Source organism: Carassius gibelio, chromosome A1 (genome assembly GCF_023724105.1).
Source record: "Carassius gibelio isolate Cgi1373 ecotype wild population from Czech Republic chromosome A1, carGib1.2-hapl.c, whole genome shotgun sequence".
Classification (NCBI taxonomy): Eukaryota; Metazoa; Chordata; class Actinopteri; order Cypriniformes; family Cyprinidae; genus Carassius; species Carassius gibelio.
The window spans coordinates 36,690,632-36,709,296 of NC_068371.1; the positions used below are offsets into that span (position 1 = coordinate 36,690,632).

General features: G+C 38.3%; 3 protein-coding genes across 3 annotated transcripts; 2 read left to right on the forward strand and 1 right to left on the reverse strand.

The window, feature by feature from the left end:
- The first annotated feature begins 1,122 nt into the window (after window positions 1-1,122).
- On the forward strand, window positions 1,123-5,966 carry LOC128019815 (uncharacterized). Its single transcript, XM_052606082.1, has 3 exons — window positions 1,123-1,290; window positions 2,963-3,357; window positions 4,426-5,966. Exons 2-3 carry the CDS (start codon window positions 2,963-2,965, stop codon window positions 4,679-4,681), a joined length of 651 nt encoding a protein of 216 aa, XP_052462042.1. The 5' UTR covers window positions 1,123-1,290; the 3' UTR covers window positions 4,682-5,966.
- On the reverse strand, window positions 5,963-12,602 carry LOC128019804 (phosphatidylinositol 4-kinase type 2-alpha). Its single transcript, XM_052606055.1, has 9 exons — window positions 12,112-12,602; window positions 9,137-9,337; window positions 8,734-8,865; window positions 8,250-8,403; window positions 8,093-8,154; window positions 7,901-8,000; window positions 7,582-7,715; window positions 7,433-7,492; window positions 5,963-6,743 (listed from the first exon to the last, which is right to left on the reverse strand). Exons 1-9 carry the CDS (start codon window positions 12,448-12,450, stop codon window positions 6,582-6,584), a joined length of 1,344 nt encoding a protein of 447 aa, XP_052462015.1. The 5' UTR covers window positions 12,451-12,602; the 3' UTR covers window positions 5,963-6,581.
- cdc25d (cell division cycle 25 homolog d) lies at window positions 10,244-18,323 on the forward strand. Its single transcript, XM_052606069.1, has 13 exons — window positions 10,244-10,325; window positions 13,201-13,540; window positions 14,054-14,151; window positions 14,584-14,611; window positions 15,113-15,143; window positions 15,291-15,353; window positions 15,733-15,864; window positions 15,955-16,059; window positions 16,504-16,566; window positions 16,735-16,833; window positions 17,487-17,710; window positions 17,794-17,905; window positions 18,035-18,323. The coding sequence occupies exons 2-13, from the start codon at window positions 13,434-13,436 to the stop codon at window positions 18,170-18,172; spliced, it is 1,200 nt and encodes a 399-aa protein (XP_052462029.1). The 5' UTR covers window positions 10,244-10,325; window positions 13,201-13,433; the 3' UTR covers window positions 18,173-18,323.
- Window positions 18,324-18,665: the final 342 nt, after the last annotated feature.

Genomic DNA, 18,665 nt, shown 5'->3' on the forward strand with positions numbered 1-18,665 from the left:
CGCGATGATGATGATGATGATGATCGAGTGTCAGGAAGAGCAGAGGAGCGCCGATCACATCGATGTGACTAAACTAAACTAAACTCAGAAACAACTGCCAGAAGTTTTCTGTCTGGTGTTTTGCCATTTTAATATGTTATTGTAATTAGTACAAACAACTTAAAACCCCTTTTTTCCATAGGAAAAAGTAAACTCAGCAAAAAATATTTGATGCGGATTGTTGTTGTAGCTTAATTATCATTATTTGATTGTGTTTGCAGGGATCTGGAAATTTTATTAATTTAATGCATAAAATCACTGGTAAATTTACACAAACATTTCTACAATTCTGTCAAGGCGTCTGCCAGCAAATATCACTGAAGGGCATTTAAATGAAATGGTTTGATTATAGCTCTGATAAGTGGTGAGATGTTTGTAGCTTTAAAATGACAAGGTGTAGTGATTTCCAAACTGTACTTTCATTAATGATAACTGAGGGTGCATTTCAATCTACCAATAATCGTCTGATAGTGCTCTGCCCTTCCATCTGGACTTTTTATAGAATTAAGTGGAGTGCCAAATAAACATTCATGTTCTTCAAACTGGAAAAAGGTTGTATAAAATGAAAAGGCAGATTTGCCCAGTGTAGAAAGGAGAGAGCCTGCTACTTTTATTTAATATAACCAAAACTGGTCTGTGTTTCCCTCTGTTGGCGGAAAAGGGAAAATACATCAATAATTCGATTTATTTCTAATAAAATAAATATATAATCAAATAGTTTGCAATCAAAATTTATAGCAATTAATGTTGCTCTTCAATGATCTGCTTCTGAAAGCTGATGTCACATAAAGGAAAAGTTCAAATTCAGACTCAAACACCTGTGTTCTGTAAGGAAATTATAATTCATTTGAATAAACTCTTCGTTCTTAAAGCTCGTGCATTTTAACGATTACTATTACGAGAACTATTAGTATTAGTTCTCTGTCTCTCTATTTCTCGTCACAGTTTCACACTGACGTCAATGAAGGATTACTCCCTTCTCACTCTCAGCGACGCACAGAAAGAAGAAATGTGATTGGCTGGAAGGGGCTTGTAGGCGGGCTCAATACTCTATTACAGGGTTCTCATTGGTCAGAGCGGTACAGTATGTGACGAGTATGAAGTGATAAACTTCTCTGTCCGTTGCGCTCGCTGTACACAGACGGAGAAGAGCAGCTAGGCTGTTTACCATACCCTTCTGCTGCTCTCCCTACTGCGATTACAAACATCTAACATGCAAACGATACAAAGACACTAGTTCACAAAGAAAAGGTGAGTAGATGTCTGCATTAGTCTGTCGATGATATATATTTCATTATTTTTTTCCCTAGAGCGTACCAAAGCGGAACCGAATTCCCAGCTTGAAATACGACCAACGCGCAACGACTGTTTTGTCTTTGTGATCCTTCACTCGTCACTCATAACCGAGCATTTATTCCTGAATATATGCTTTTTATCCTTTGTTATTTGCTGTAATTCGAGTGCATGTATCTGATCTGTCTGTCACTGCGGATGTTCGTCCGTCGCTCTCGTGTCGTCACGTGACTCAAAGTGCCGCAAACCAGATGACGAAATCCCGTCTATTATTTATTTTTTACATTTTAGATTCGACACCAAAAGTATATGTAATGATATTTAGCTAAAAAAAACTCCTGACAGCTTTTTAATTAAGTTTACATTCTTTTATATTGGACGCCGAGTGACGTAATACGATCGTTTATTACGCACAATACGCGTCATCAAAACGCCAGTGCGCCCTTGGTCATTCTGTTTCTGCTGAGATCAGATGATAGCAAGTTAACTAGACATTCCTGTTTATCTCTGAGCAATGCTTGTTTATGTAAATAGCTTACTCAGGCTCAGTTTAACGGGACTGGCAATCTGTGTGTTAATCGCTGCATTGTGCATCATAGTCTGAAGTGTACACAGTATTCTGTTCTGGACACAGCCACTCAGTACTATCGTTAGGTGTTCTAGCAGATGTCGAAACTTCAACATAATATGACCAAAAATACAATTTTCTACATTGAAGTTTTCCATTCAAAATTATCCTTGCATTCTGACTTGATTAAATATTTTGCAAACAACATAAGCATCTCCATACATCAGATGTTTTTAGCAATGATTGCCAGTTTTTAGGGTGCTTAAAAGCATCATATAGTTTTTCCCTGCATAGGTTGATGTAACTGGTGACAGCTCAGGTCAGGTCAGTAGGCTAATGTCTCAAGCTGCTGGGCTTTTTAAATACTCTTTTTCCACTGACGTACCAACTTAAGGCAAGACGCCGGAGCTTGATTAATCTCAATACATTAAAACAATTGTGTTGTATAACATGTTTTCTGATACGTTTTGTTTAAAGATGCCAATTAGATATTAAATTAGAAATGGATAAACACTTGATAAAGACGGGTTCAAAATACTTGTTTTCTTTAAATGTTAGAGTTAAAGGTTTTTCTTTTTATCAAAATAAATAAATTGTTAACACCCAGAAAAAAAAACATTGTTTTTAGGAATAAAATGAGAAGTGTGATGTATGAACAAACCCCTCTGTTAAAAGCTTAACAATATAGATAGGAATAAAACTTTTAAATTTGTTGGTTTAAATTTTTGTTGTCAGTGCTACTGAAATGGACATTTGGGGCAATGAACAGCCTTATGTATATTGTAATGTAAATCTATAGACACAAGTAAATAAAGTATAATAGTATAAAGTCTTAATAAATGTGTAATTAATATATATATAGGAACTGCTAGAAAAGTGTATGTGTATATATATATATATATATATAGTTTTCTAGAAGTTCCTTCTTTAGCATGGGAAAGATATTTGCTTAAAAATTCGTAACATCTTTGCAACCATGTGCAAAACTAGTTTATACAAAATTGCTTGCCGTCTTCTCAGGAGTTGTACAAAACTGTATGTCCCTCATCTCTGTCTCTGCAGATGGATGACGTGGCCTCCGCCTCTGTTCTCGCAGGCCCGTCCCAGCCCACGTTTTCACGCCCGACGACTTCCGAGCGTCGGAAACGCAAGTCTGGCACCGCCAACATCTTTCAGGGAGTAAACCTGAGGCAGCTCAGACGGCTCTTCCAGGCGGCGGGGGACCCGGACCCCGAGCAGAGAGCCCGGATGGTGTGGGGGAACCGGAGAGCAGCGGGCGGAGAGGACGGAGCAGACGGAGAGGAAGAGGACGAGGACGGAGCGAATGCGGAGGTGGAGACGGGTTTGGCCCAGGCGCTGGTGGGACTCCGGGTCCGAGCGAGAAACCGAAGTGGCCTCAGGGTGGAGTCCCATAAAGACACAGGAACAAGATGGGTGCGAGCGTTCGGTCATCTCAGGTGAGAAAGAGAGATTATAATTAGTTATTTCAAGATGAGGAACAATTATGGTAACATACAGTACTCATTAAGGTGTTTAAACTGTATTTTAGCGAACTAGATGCAAGTATTAAACTTTGGTAATGAATTCAGTCTGCAGCTCTAAAATGAATTTGATGTACTGACTCAAACTGAAATGTACAAAATAAAAGGTGTTTAAAACTGTTACTTAAAATCTAACCAACATCATTGTAATATTTATATATTTCTCCCAAGACATGTCATGATTATGTCCAGGTCACATTATACCCCAAAATGACAAAACCTTTAAAACTAAGAAAACACATTAATACATAAAGCAGATTTGCACAAACACACAAAAAAACCATAAAATAAAAATAAAAAACATTGTAACTATATATATATAATGTGTGCATGTATATATTGTTGGGAAACAGACCTCATTCTCATTACTTGCACTGCAAAAAAAAAAAAAAAAAAGGTATATTATTTATTGGCAAAATATTCATACATAATGGTGGTATTTGTCTGCAAGTCATTGTATTGCAGTATTGTTTAATAATATAATATAGTATTTTATTATATTCTAGTAATTACCATATTTTTTAACTAAAATAAATATATATAATTAACCTTTTGCACACAAAACATAGGTATTTATTTTTTATTCAAAAAAAATTATTCCTTTAGATTTTTGGTTTAAATGCGAACTTTTCTTATACGTTTTCTTATTTAATTAACGCTAGCAAATTCACTAGTGTCTATTCTGATGCACATGCCAGCAACACACCACCTTTACCAGCTCTGTGTGTGTGTGTGTGTGTGTGTGTGTGAGAGAGAGAGAGAGAGAGAGAGTTATTGGAAACATGCTAATCTGAACAAATTTAGGTCACGAGATCAGCCACAACCCTATGATTAAGACCCTGTAAACAAACAACAAACTTAGGCTTAGGTCTCTCTCACACACACACACACACACCTGTGAACATCAGACTATGAGTGAGAAGAATACTGTAGTGAATCACATCTAATAAATGCATGCATTATTATTATTCAATCACCCATAAGAATCAACGAGGGCTCACTGGGACAGACGTCTGAAGTCATAACTGGAGATGAAGATAAAGACAACGATGAAGATGACGATACATCTGCTTTGGGAGCCTGTGGGGGGCAGAGCTCTTTTGAGGCTGGATCATGTGACCAAGCTGACTTCCTGTCCCCAGAGGAAGAGACTCAGGGGCCCTCGGGTGGCCCCAGATGGAGCTGGAACGCCGTTCAGGAGAAGGACCCGGAGCGATACCTGCACCGGATCCGACACTGAGGCAGCAGAGCGGCATCCAATCAGATTACTGCCTGAGAGACTCGCTGTCACCATAGATTTACTTGAAGCCACCGCCTCAATCAAACACTCGTCTTAATCCAGCAACGATCAACACTACAGCACCTGCGGTGGCCAGGACGGGACATCAGCGATAATCCCGCAGGATTACACTCCTTTGATACATTAACACTGTTTACGGGTTTGTGCCATTCTGACATCCTCAGACCTGATCGCACAATAACAGTCAAACACTATTAGAAGGATAGTACACCCAAAAATGACAGTTGTGTCTTAATTTACTTACCCGCATGTCAGAACACAAAAGGAGATGTTCTTGCTGCTATTTACTACAATGACAATACCAATCATTTTTTGGGGCGTGTATCTCACAAAACCTGTAAGCAACCATAAAGGCTTAAGCAATGAGATTACTTTTTTTTTTCATAAAGCAAATGAAGGCTACCTTAGCACAGTTTCTCATTAAAAAAATAAACAAAACATTACTTTCAATGCAATAATGATACAATATTCATATTGGAAAAGCATTTGTGCTAAAAAAAAATTGTATTTCAGTAATGATAATCACTTTTCATGCAAGTAGCTGTACTTAAGTGTCTATGAGTGAATTGAGGTATGTAAGCATAAAAGGACATAAAATCACCCCCAAAGCAGTTTTGTAGTTATTTTTACTGAAAAGAGAAAATCATAGTGGTTTGGAACAACATGTGGGTGAGAAAATGACAAGATTCTCTTTTTTGGGTGGTGATCTGTTCCTTTAAATGCATTGATTGAAGTCTCATTGACGCTTCCAGAGCACCTTTCAGCACTATATATATATATATATATATATGTGTAAGGAGCTGAAGAGTTATTTAATGATTTGTCCTTGTATTTGGTTTCAAAACACTAGTTTCTCAATATTCCTCATCTTCAGGAAGCATTCTGCCTTCCAGTAATGTTTAATGATCAATAACTAACATTATAAAAGAATGTATTTGTATTTACTGCAGTTCTCTTCAAATCATTAGTGTTGTTTTAAATACACATAGCTTGTGGTAATATGTAAATGCTGCATAAGTACTATCTCCTGTAGATGTATGCTGGACACTATAAGTGTCGATTATTTAATGTCTTCTTCTGTCACTCAGACAGACAGTTACAAGCAATATAGATGAACACATGTAGCCGAAGTCAATGAACACTACTACTACATGCATAAGAACCAGAGTTGTTTTTCTCCTCGCCATTAAACTGGAACTTCCAATTAAACTGGTTTGGAAATCAACCTCGAGTCTTTTCTTTTATTGAGTACCGCATGATTATATAATCTTACATTAAATACATTACATACAAATGATACAGTCCAGTCTCACCTTTTAAGGTCAGTTTTGTTGACACCTGTGAATACATTGTTGAAAAAAATTACAATGACTTTCATATTTTCAAATTAAATCAAATAACGAACAAAAAAAGAATGTCACTGCGAGAATGGAACGTTCCAGTGTGTGTGCACGCGCTCGGTGGAGCGCTGAGGTGACTCCGCCTCCAGGGTATGAACGCCAGACATGCAGGCATCAAAATAGAGAAAAATATAAAGCTAATGAAAAAAAATAAAGTAGGGATGAGAAGAAAACTCTCACGAATTATGCAGTTCCAGTGCCGGGAAGGAGCCGTCAAGCGTTTAGGTTTTACTACAGCAGAAAGTTTCTCCTTCATCGTGTTTTTAACATGCAGGTAATTCCGAGCGCGGCTTCGTGTGTTCATTCAGTGTAACAGTAAACAAGGCAATGTGTTCCTTCAGAACTACGTGTTTCTCATCAGTTATTCCTACTCTGGTTGTTCCCAAAATCCCACCGAAAACCGTAACTGTAATCGGGCTGTACACACGCATTAGCCCACATCACCAGCGGGTGAAGAAGGGTCTTCTGCTCTGGAAGCTCTGTGTGTAGGACTCGCTGCTGGCTCTCTGCGGCGCTCGCGCGGTCTCCACGGTCACCGACGGCATCTGCACCAGCTGCAGCGGGCTCTTCCCTTCCCTCAGAGCCTGAATCAGGTTCAGGATCTGCAGCAACGCAGGACAATACATCATGTAAGATCATAAAGTGGTTTTCATTCAGCTGCCCTGCTCTAGTAGGCCTCCTTTCACATCACGTGTGAAAAAAAGAGATCATGAACAAGAGATGCTCTGGGAGATTAATTAATTAGTGTCAAGAAATGCATTGTGGGAAATGGTCATCAATAACTGTTAATTTTTGGCAAAATAAGATGAATAGTGTTTGTATCAACTAGGAGACATATTAGAGTTCATATGAACCCTTTCCCCTCTGAGGGCATTTTCAATGTTTAAATCATGTATTATGGCTAATAAATAGGGCTGAGAGTGATGAGACGATATTTTTTTCCCCCATGTCATTCGATATTGATATCATTACAATATACTTTTATACCATTGATGGGGAAGGATGTGTTATCAAAAAGGTGTCTGCTGAAATTAATTCATAAAATTGTAACATTTGAATGAACCTATTAAAATGTAATTAACTTAATTTACAGTAAAACAATTTTTTTTTATTAGTGAAATAAGGTTTTGCACAACAGAGTTTGTAAAGTGTATACATTAATCTTAGCGTCTTAAAATATCTTGATTGTATTATATTCCTTAAAATCACTTTAATTACTTTGAGAAGTACATTTTCCCATACACTTGTAAAATATAAAACAATCGAGTTATTATTATTAGATATGACTCACCTGACCCCTCATTACTGACACCTGCTTCTTGAACTGTCCTCTGTCGAAACCCGGGTCCTTCTGTCAGTGTTAACATCAATACAAAGTCAAACATGTCGGCGAGTGCCCAGCTGAATTAATTGATTTTCAAAGCAGTCCATGTGACTCACCTTAAAAAGCTCATATAGATCTTCTTCAAGGTCTTTGATGAAGTTCGGGTCGGATAATTTGGGCAGAACTAAATCATGGATCTCTAGAGAAAATGGAACCTTCGCTTGCTGCAGCCAAGCCCAGTAAAATGGGTCTACAGGAAATGCATTCAACAAAACGAGTGAATTGACTGTGCGAAAACCACCATCAGATGAAACCCAACACCTCAGAATACATGGTTTCAGTGACAACTTTGTATATAACACTAATCGAGCATACTGCGATCTGATTGGCCAGTAGTTGGTCATGTGTTTGAGAGGTAGATGATGATTGGCTTACAGGCTCTCCATGAATCTGGGTGTTTGAGAGGGAAGGCCAGACCGTTGTCAATGGCTGCCAGTTTAATGATGGGGTCCTTCACAACCACCCAATCACTGTCCTGCATGAGAAAAGCATTCGATAAACTCAAACATGAACATAAAAACACAAAAAGGGGACAAAGGTCTCCCAAAAAGGTACTTGGTCACTCACCCTGTTGCTTGATGTATCCATCGGACAGTCATATTTGAGGAGCCAGTTGTCATTTCCTCGATCTACAGAGCCATACAACAAAATAAAGGCAATATGTGATTAAAATGTGTTTTTGGTCATTTCGTTTGACCTTAATTCTGTTGGTTATCGTGGTTACCTGTGTTTCTGATGATGTAATCCAGCACCACCAGTCTCTCAAACTGGAGCTGGAGTTGGCGATTAGTGTTTTCTGGTAAAGGCTCTGCCTCAAACTTGCGCAGCCAGAAATCTGCATCTTTATACCCCTCTACGAAAAGCTGGAATGAGCCCACCTAAAAACAACCAATGGACACGATTTTCATCAGCTTTCTTTTAAGATTTGATTACTTTACAAACCTTGATTTGTACCAAAATAAATGTACAATAATCTTTTGAACAGTCAATGAGTCAATTGCGAATGGCATGATCAAATTAGCCTTGATAAGTTGTTTAAGAGCTTGCAGTAGCATAAAATATCGCTCAACAATGTCAGAGCTGATGGCAGGTCTAACATATATGTATATCTCAATATCAAAATAATACTTTATAAACATGCAACATCTAAAAAAAAACAAAAAAAACATCTTCCTCCAGGCAGATAGGTGGCGCTGTCATAAACTCACCTTGGGTGGCAGGCCAATCCGGTGGAACCGTTGGCCCACCTTGGGCATTTTTTCTAGCGCTAACCTCTTTCCTCGAGCCTTCACTCGGTCGATGGCGCTGTAATTAAACGTATCGCTTGCTAAATACACCACCTGAGAGAAAGAGAGCACAGAGAAGGCTTTATACAGCACACATCGGTCTCCTCTGTCAAGAGTCAGCAACAGAGAAGTAGTTGGAGAGTGAGCCGTTACGTTTAGCTGTGCGGTTGACTAGTGTGTTTTCATGCGTGCTAACAACAGGAAATGAAAGAGGTTGACTAACAAACACCAAACCATCACGACTATCACCCTACTTTCTCATGTCCTCATTCACCTCGCTTTTGGTTTCGCTGAAGATGCACAACTGTGGGAGTCGTTCTCATACCTTGGTGCGCGGCACGATGTTGAGATCTAGTTTCTGGTCCACTAAACTGGCGCCGGCCTCTGACAGATAGCCCTGATTCAGGACCAGACAGTCCCGGCCGAAACAACACGGACAGCAGAGCTTCTGAAGCCATTTGGTCCATTTGGGGTTCAGCTGTCCGTATGGTTCCTCGTTCTTTGGTTTGAAGACGCCGATGATCTTCTGTTGGAGAAGAGAGAGGACATTTCAGGTCAGGTTTCCTGAAGCGATGTGTGCGGTTCAGAGCAAACGTCTGCTCAAACTGAGCCTTTCACACGTTACTCTTTAATGTGACAGTAAAACCAATGCTCCCGTACACTTTACATCTCACATATTAGACTAAAATCACATTCATAACCAAGGTTATTTGTAATTATGTTGAGGTTAAACATATTTTCATATCCTAGTTTAACATGCTGCAACAACCAAAAGGACAATAAAAAAAAATAAACAGGGATGCATTAAAGTGATCAAAAGTGTCATTTTATGATGCAATGAAAGATTTAAACTTTCTATTCATCAAAGAATCCTGGAAAAAAATTGTATTAATCCCAGTTTCCACAAAAATATGAAGCAGGACGACCGTTTTCAGCATTGATAATAATCAGAAATGTTTCCTGAGCAGCAAATCATCATACCAGAATGATTTCTGAAGATCATGTGACACTGAAGACTGGAATAATGATGCTGGAAATACAGCTGCGCATCACAAAAATAAACTACATTTTAAAATACATTCACATAGAAAACAGTCATTTTAAATAGTAATAATATTCCAAAATATTGCATTATTTTTTTTATCAAATAAATGCAGCTTAAGTGAGCATAAGTGACGTCTTTAGAAAACATTTTAAAATCTTACCGAACCCAGAAATGCAAGTTTCACAATAGTTGCAGATTTAACCTTATTTTTAAACACTGATTTCCCAACTAAGAGTGACTTTTAACAAAGACTTAATGTGGCCTCCGTGACTCATCTGTGATTTGATTTGATGTGAATGAGAAAATGACCATACATGTGGTCATGTGCCCTGTGACTCATGTGAGCTGCCTCACTAGTGAGCAGATGAAGCTTCCAGCACGTTCACTACTGAGAGGACGAACACCAGCCCTGCACCGCTGAAGATCAAAGACACGAGGAACATCTCAGAAGAAAACGAAACACCGACAGGTATCAGATCACCTCAGTTCTGCCTCCTGCAGGCCGGAGTATGTAGCTTAATTCAGTCAACTCTGATCAGACTAACTAAAACAACTAATAATCATGTCCTATATGATTAAATCATGTCCCAGAAGCTCACTTCTTGTCAAATTCACCAGGATTACATTATAAATTAAAAATGGGTTTGTTTCCAGCTTGTGTGCAGATAGAAATTGTTATTTTTGGTCACTTTGCAACTTCGATTGTCAATTTCAAATGAAACACTCAAAACTTTAAACTAGACCAAAATTAAACTTGTACAGAAGAATGTGATTTGATGGAGGAGTAACAACACTGGGAACTCCCACAAAAACATCTAGTTCCTCTTCATTTTGATGTTGTAAAACTGGAAGAGTCTGTTTATTCCTTTCAGGATTATTATCAGTCATTACAAACTTCCTCTCACACATTGAACAACCCTTCGCTTTCTGATAAATATAATCAATAAAACCCATTTTAACCTTTGAGATCTTTCCGAATGAAGGGAGTCAGACTACAAACCAGGTGTAAAGCCGAGAGTTATGGCGTTTTGTGATTCTGTGGCTGAATGAAAGCAAGCCCAATGTCTAACCCTCTCCACAGCTAGAAGTCATGCTGCAGATTTAGGTGAATCATGGTAACTCCACAGTTTTTATTTAAAGAAGAGAGGAACTGAGTATGCACTGATGAAATGACCACGCTTACTAAACAACCCTGAACGCTTCTGTATTCTCACAAAAATAAAGTATTGCAAGTATTTAGTTTAATGATAAATGATGACTGCATTCAAAACAACGACCCACATGGGATTCCAATGTTGATATTATTAACTAAAACTATAAAAAATCATTTTTGTTTACTTAAAGCTGAAATAAAATTCAATATTGGATGAAAAACTTTGAGAAAAATTTAAATGGTGCCTCATAAACTTAGTTTAAGCACTAAAATTACTACAGCTAAATCTGGGGAAAAAGCTAAACAGAAATAAGAGTAAAAAAGCTAACAAAATGACAGAAGCACATAAAAAAAGTTATAGCTAAATCAAAATGTGAATGAATGCTTTTCAGCATTAGTTCTTGTTAACTAAGGTAGTTAACTATTGTTAACAAATTAACCTTATTGTAAAGTTGACTTTTATGAGAGTTATTACCTTGTATTAAGGTTTTATATAAAAGCAGAAGTGCAGTTCTGCTGGGTAACTGAGTGTGTACTGATATGAGCTCTATCTCTGCATGATAATGTTGTTTCACTAAACAGAGCTTCAAGAAGAAAGAGCAGCTAAGGCTTTTGTCTATCGATCAAACACCAGTGATCTTGATTTTGAACTTCGGGCCTGATAATGCTGCTGTCCTGTGCAGTGACACAGCAATGTGTCCAACGCCCCTAAAGGTGAATTTGACCTTGGTTTAACCTGGTCTTATCACACATTCATCATTTTTAATTACACATCTGGGTCCAGAACAAGGGTGCAATAGAAATGCTAAATAACTAACCAAAGTCAGGTGTTCAAGTTTCCAAGACAGTTTCCCTTTCACATTCATATTACAAAAACACATAAAAGTGCCTGCAGTTGAAGAAACACAACTGTCGTGACAAACTCAACTTGAACTGTAGGCTAGAGACACAGATGTCTGGTTTGCATGACTCGAGGCCTGACCTGATGACACACTGTTACACTGATTCAGACACACACAACACGATCAGCTCTGAAGAGGTGACTGCACTGAAAACTGAGCGTATGTAACGGGGCACAAATCAAGACATGATGACCTCTTACCCCTCCGGTGTCTTTGACGAAGTAGCTGCCGCTGGAGCCCTGGTAGATGCGCTCGGGGTAGATGCCCTCATCGATGGCCCGCTCCGCCTTCCGGATGATCTCTCTGAACTCCGGATCCTCCGGGAACTCGTTCCTGTGCGGGTCGCGGGCCGACGCTCCTCGGTCTCGGTCCAGGAGCGGCTGTCGCTCGCGGCTGCGTCCGGGACTCCCCGCCGGGAGACGCACCACGGAGCCCGGCGTCCCTCCAAATCCGCCCCGGGGACTCGTCGGCTCGGCGGGACCGTAGGTGAACTCGTTGGAATCGCGAAGCGGAGAGACTAGCGGGCTCGTCTCGTCCATGGCGGAGAAGGGGGAGAGGGGGAATTACCCGGGACAAGCGCTAGTTTGTCTGTAATGAAATTATGCGGTTCCGTACAGCAGATCGCCAACAAACAAGTCACATGACAGCCGCTTCCTGATAGAGGCGGGGCTAATGCGTCATCGCAATGCCACTGACCAATCAGCGCTTCAGAACGCTCTTGTTTTTCTATATGTTCACGCCGATTGGTTAGAATTACACCACCCACTTCGAACATGTGATAAAGCCTTTTATACTTTTACTGTCTATGCTTTTATGCAGTCTATGGATAAAGCACAACATCCCTGGAGTTAATGCATAGAGTCGGCAACAATAGTGCAGAAATTATTATTCAGAAAAACATTTTTATATGACTTTTTACAAATATTTAATTATGACTAAGGAAAAGTGAAAAGCTATAAATGCTACATAAACAATGGCTCAGTTTAAGGCTGCTGTGACATTTTGCATAAAAGCTGCATAATAAAAGCTACATGCAAATGTATCTGAACACAGACTGTTTGTTCTATATTATTGAAGTGGATAGGGATTATCATTAAATACATAATTTTTATGCATATATTCAGCAAACTAATTTTTGTGTTTCATGAAAGAACTTGTCATACACAATTAAAACATCATGGGATTGAGGAGACGACTGTGAACTGTTTCTTAAAGAAACACCGTTTCTGTTCCACTCAATAAGGCAGTTTCTGTAAATCAGTGAAGTTAATCATCACACATATATACAGCTTCAACTTTCTGAAGCGATTCACCAGATGGCTCTGTTCGTGTGTGAGGATGATGTCAGAGCGGCTCGAGGGAGCGACGCGACGCGCACCGCGCCGCACGTGAAGCCTGTTGTAGCAACACGAGTTTCCAAGGAGAGGAGATGCGATGAGACTTTCACATGATGATGAGGCACAGCTCATATGATATTTGACTTGAGTCTTCAGTGCAGCAGGAGAGTGTGCAGCACTGATCAATGGCTGCTGATGAGGAGGCAGATTGTGATCTGACAGCCCCAGACTCTCACTCTTCTCCGGTCAGTGAGCTCTCCTTCGGCCTGCAGAACCTCCAGTGTCAGGATGGGTGAGACAACTCAAACCTTTTACTTTTTACATTCATTTCTTTTGTAATATTATTTTAAGGTAATTAAAGTGATATTAAACGTGCATTTTTAATATCTATCTATCTATATATATATATATATATATATATATATATATATATATATATATATATATATATATATATATATATATTGATATTTGTTGTGAATATTTACTATAGCTATTATTAATTATTTATCATACTGTTCATATTAATCTAGAACAATATCAATAAAACAGAACACAAAGAAAGTGTAAAACATTTTGTTATACAGAAATGCCATGATTTCTAAACGTACCCTCAATAATATTTAAAGTGATCATTAAAGTGGTTTAATATAAACTGTCAGTTGTCAGTTTTAATGCATATTTAATTTATTTAATTTATTGTTTGCTTTTTTTACTGGGTCATGACACCCATTTTATCTGGGAATTGTTTTAAAAACGATTAGTTGTATGTTATAACTTCTATTTGATGCACATTATGTTTAAGTCTTAAGAGCCCGCCCCCCTGGAGGAAGCTTGTTTTGACGCCTGAATGCATCGGCCCACCGCTCAACACCCTCTCCAGGGAGAGAGAGACGCCGACAGGTCTGGACAAGAGCTTCTCTCTCACACACACACACACAAACACACACACACACACACACACACACACACACACACACGCACACACGCGCACACACACGCACACACGCGCACACACACACTTAATTAACTCTCCTCTGAGGACGCTTCAACCTCAAGCTGTTCCAGCTCCTTGTGTTTGCACATTTAGATTAGTATTGTCTTATATTTGAAGACTCTGTTTGATCTTTTTTTTTTTAATCCTGCAGGTAGTCACCTCTCCTCAAATGTTTCTGCTTAAGATGCAAAATGCATATACTGTATTCTTTATATATTCATTAATTATAAGAATAAGAAACCAGGAAAATTGCTTGATTAAATTTTGTCCTTCACTATTCAGAACCGTTCATACACAGTTATGAAATATAGTGCAATTTACTGTGAATTTTCTTCTAGTTTCTGCAGTGAGAAGAAGACGAGCAAGGTAAAATAAACACACATGACCTCATTTAATAATGTATTTCATTAATAATCTGTGTTGATGACAGCAGTGTTACTATACTATCAAGAAACTATCCTTGTTTTTTATTATTATTTTGAATTTGTTTTTATTTTATATATTTTCTGTTTTCATTTCAATTTATAGTTTTAGAAATTTATTGTTTTTGTAATTTTTTTTATATATGTCTTTATAGTTTTTAGTAATTTTTATTTCAGTTTTAGTTACTTCAGCACATCAAGGTAAGCCAAATGACAAATGTTGCCCTGGTAACTCACTCAAATGTTTATTTTTCAAGTTGTTTTAATTACTTGTAACAAACCGGTTTCACAGTTACAGTTTGTAAAGAAAAGAATCACCCCCCTTGCTGTGTTTACCCAGAGCAACTTATAACATCTACATTAAAAAAGATTTAGAGGGGGATTCTTTTCTAGAGCCACAGCATTAGAGAACAAGCCGTCATATGTGCTGTGTTTGTTTCGGCAGAAGCCTGTCTCCTGACTCCTCTTCAAACACGGTAGGATACAGTAACCAAACACCGCAAATAAAAAGGAACATGATATTAGCACATGATATTTATTTTGACATTATTTTCATGACACTTTAACCCATTTACAACTCTCATAATGTATCTGATGATCTTTTCTGCACTTTTTACGTCCAGCCCAGGAGTCTGTGGAGGAACCGTCGTGATTCTCCTACCAATAAGGAGAACGAGCGAGCCATTGTCAGTAACGCTTATTTATAGACTCATTGACATATTATTACTTATGTAACCTGAATGTCATTTGAAATATACATTTAAATTTAATATGCACCTAATATGCAAGTGAATCTCTAGGTGTCACAATTATTCCAGTTATTTCATTTGAACACAACATTCTGTTATGCTGCTTGATATTGCAAACTGGAATTTATTGTCATGTTTTTAATGTATAATCATAACTGGTTTGTAGTTTTGGTAGACATCTGGTTTTGTCTGTCTGTTTGGGTCTGTGTGTTGAAATGGTTTGCACTGTACTGTTTTATAAACTGGGTCAAGCTCATAAAGGGTGTGTTTCATTGCACATCCATTCAAAGTGATGACCTCGTGATTTGTCCCGCAGAAGCGACTGCGCGTGCGTCTGTCCAGCAGATTCCCGGCTGCAGATGAGACCGAGGCAGAATGGAGACAGTACCGCAGTGACCCAGAAGAGGACGACAGTCGCCCTCCAGAGACGGCTGAGGTCAACCTAGCGGTGAGGAGGAGATCATGCGCTATCAGAGGTTTAGCACCTGAGCTGAAAGATGCTTGTGTTATTAGTTCTCCTCTCTCTGCTCGTCTGCAGGCGACTGTGAGGCTCGGACAGCTGAGGTCATGGCGGGAAGCCCCGCCCACACACGTCACTCAGGACGCCGTCAGTGACCTCACACTCATAGGAGACTTCAGTAAGGTTAGTTCTGCAAAAGCAATATTAAACTATATGACATATTTCATAAGGTTTATCAATGAGGAAATGATCTAAGCGTAGAATGATTTCTGAAGGATCATGTGACACTGGAGACTGGATTAATGATGCTAAATTACATTTCACAATAACTTCAAATAGAAATCTGCTCTTTTACATTGTAATAATTTTTTCACAATATTAGTGTATTTTTAATCTAATAAATGTAGCCTTTGTGTCCAGAAGAGACTTAAAAAAATACATTAAAAAAAATTCCAAAATGTTGAATGCTAGTGTCAGTTGTTCATTGCTTAAAAGTAGAATTCTTATTTGAGTTGGATTATGTTTTAGATTAATATTTACATTTAGTAGTTGTTTTTATCTAAAGAGATTAAAAGCTGATGAAGGTCTGAACGTACATTTTCACTCTGGGTTCTGTTATCTCCATAGCAACACCTGCTTCCTGTTGAGAGGGACGGTCATCAGGAGCTCCACTGTGTCAGCGCTCACACCGTGAGTAACATTTCCAGAGCTGGAGTAGATCCAGACGCTCTGATAATAATGGGATTTTCTTTTCTCTTTCTCATTGTAATAACCTTTTAATCTCAAAATAGCTGTGATGGAAACATAAGTTTTATGGGTTTATTTGAACGATAAAATATTGTCTGCTCTGATCTGCAGGTGGCGTCACTGATCAGAGGTCAGTTTGGTCCTGCAGTCCAGGATTTCCTCATCGTTGACTGTCGTTACCCGTACGAGTACCAAGGAGGACACATTAGGGTACTGAGTGTTTTAATGTAATGAGGTGTTAATGATGAATATCTCCATTAATGATCTAATCAATCCAATGCCCAGTCTCAAGTTTACCTAAAATATCTTTTCAAAATCCAAAACATCGAGTGAGTCTGTGACAGAATAGCATACTGTGAACAGTACATTTATAATGCATTTATTTGATCAAAAATACCATATTTTCAAAAACAATATTGTGAAATATTGTGCCAATTTAAAACAACTGGTTTTAATGAGTATATATTGAAAACCGTAAATTATTCCTGTGATGCGCAGCTGTATTTTCAGCATCATTCCTCCAGTCTTCAGTGTCACATGATCTTCAGAAATCATTCTAATATGATGATTTACTCCTCAAGAAATATTTATTATCAATAATGTTGAAATCAATATTTTTGTGGAAACCATCATATGTTTTTCAGTATTCTTTGATAAATAGAAAGCTTAAATAAATAGCATTTATTTGAAATAGAAATCTTTTGCAACTTTATAAATGTATTTACTGTCACTTTTGATCCATTTAATGCATCCTCACTCAATAAAAGTATCACAATTTTACTCCAAACTTGATATTTTTAATGTCACACTTAATTGATCAGCAGGTTATTTGGTCTTCATATCTCAACCTTTAACTCCTTCAGGGAGCAGTGAATCTGTACAGTGAGTCTCAGATCCAGCAGGCGGTGCGTCAGGCCTCGGCAGGAGCTGAACTCTCCCCCTGCTCCACAGGAAACACCTCCTCCTGGAGGACGAGGGGGCGGCCGGTGCCTCATACATCCGACTCAATCCCGGAGGAGAGAGGATCGTTGCCACGGAAACTGATCGTCTTCCACTGCGAGTTCTCATCGGAAAGAGGCCCACATCTGTGAGACACACTCTCTCCACACACACACACACACACACTGAGTGTGTCTATGATGACACACACTCTTCTTACCTGCTCAACAGGTGTCAGTATCTGAGGAGGCTGGACAGACGAGTGAATGTGTATCCAAGCCTGCTGTATCCTGAGCTTTACCTGCTGCTGGGGGGTTACAAACTCTTCCATGCCTCTTACCCGGTACAGTACAACACCATACGTGACCCTGGACCACAAAACCTTCTTAAGTGTTGTGCTCCAGGGTCACATATCTGACTGCCTTAACCACAGTATGTTGCAGCATCTCAGTCAGGTGTCTCTCTGTCTCAGGATCTGTGTGATCCCTGCGGTTACGTGTCCATGCACCACCGTGAGTACCGGGAGCAGCTACACGAATACCGCAGGAGAAGACCAACACGGCTGCGAAGACGACGGCCAATCAAAATACATCACAGAACCACACGTTAAATACCATGCAATATATAGAATCAATCATTTGTCAAAAATATTATATGTACTATTATTATAATATTATACCTTTGTTCATATATTTATAACCTTCATGTACACATCTCTCAAATAATCTGTATGTAGGCCTTCGAATAAAGCCTTTCAAACACAGACTGTGGTTTATTGTTAATGTTTTGTTTTTTGTTTTTAAATGATAAATAATTTTATTTTCCATCAGCATCAAATTTAATAAAATTGCACATTTCTCTTTTACATATACATATTTTTTAAAAATAAATAACAAAAATGTGATTATATTAAATAGATACATTTATTAAAATAATTAGATAATAAAAATGATTTAAATAAAGGAATAAAGGAAACATTTCTTTTTTTATGTATTTTTTTATTTTTATTTTACCAATTATATTTCATTAGTTATTTATTTAGTGTATAGTTATGCCTGGTGTTTTCTTTTTTATTAATTTAAATTAATATATGGTTGTATGTA

Excerpts from the sequence above, each read along its gene's own strand:
- LOC128019815 (XM_052606082.1), top strand. The coding sequence starts at position 2,963 with ATGGATGACGTGGCCTCCGCCTCTGTTCTCGCAGGCCCGTCCCAGCCC. Across the intron at positions 3,358-4,425 it reads CGAGCGTTCGGTCATCTCAG|AATCAACGAGGGCTCACTGG; the intron begins GTGAGAAAGAGA and ends ATCACCCATAAG.
- LOC128019804 (XM_052606055.1), bottom strand. The coding sequence starts at position 12,450 with ATGGACGAGACGAGCCCGCTAGTCTCTCCGCTTCGCGATTCCAACGAG. Across the intron at positions 8,866-9,136 it reads ACATCGTGCCGCGCACCAAG|GTGGTGTATTTAGCAAGCGA; the intron begins GTATGAGAACGA and ends TCTTTCTCTCAG. Across the intron at positions 7,493-7,581 it reads ATCTATATGAGCTTTTTAAG|AAGGACCCGGGTTTCGACAG; the intron begins GTGAGTCACATG and ends TAACACTGACAG.
- cdc25d (XM_052606069.1), top strand. The coding sequence starts at position 13,434 with ATGGCTGCTGATGAGGAGGCAGATTGTGATCTGACAGCCCCAGACTCT. Across the intron at positions 15,865-15,954 it reads CGGCTGAGGTCAACCTAGCG|GCGACTGTGAGGCTCGGACA; the intron begins GTGAGGAGGAGA and ends GCTCGTCTGCAG. Across the intron at positions 17,711-17,793 it reads TCGGAAAGAGGCCCACATCT|GTGTCAGTATCTGAGGAGGC; the intron begins GTGAGACACACT and ends CCTGCTCAACAG.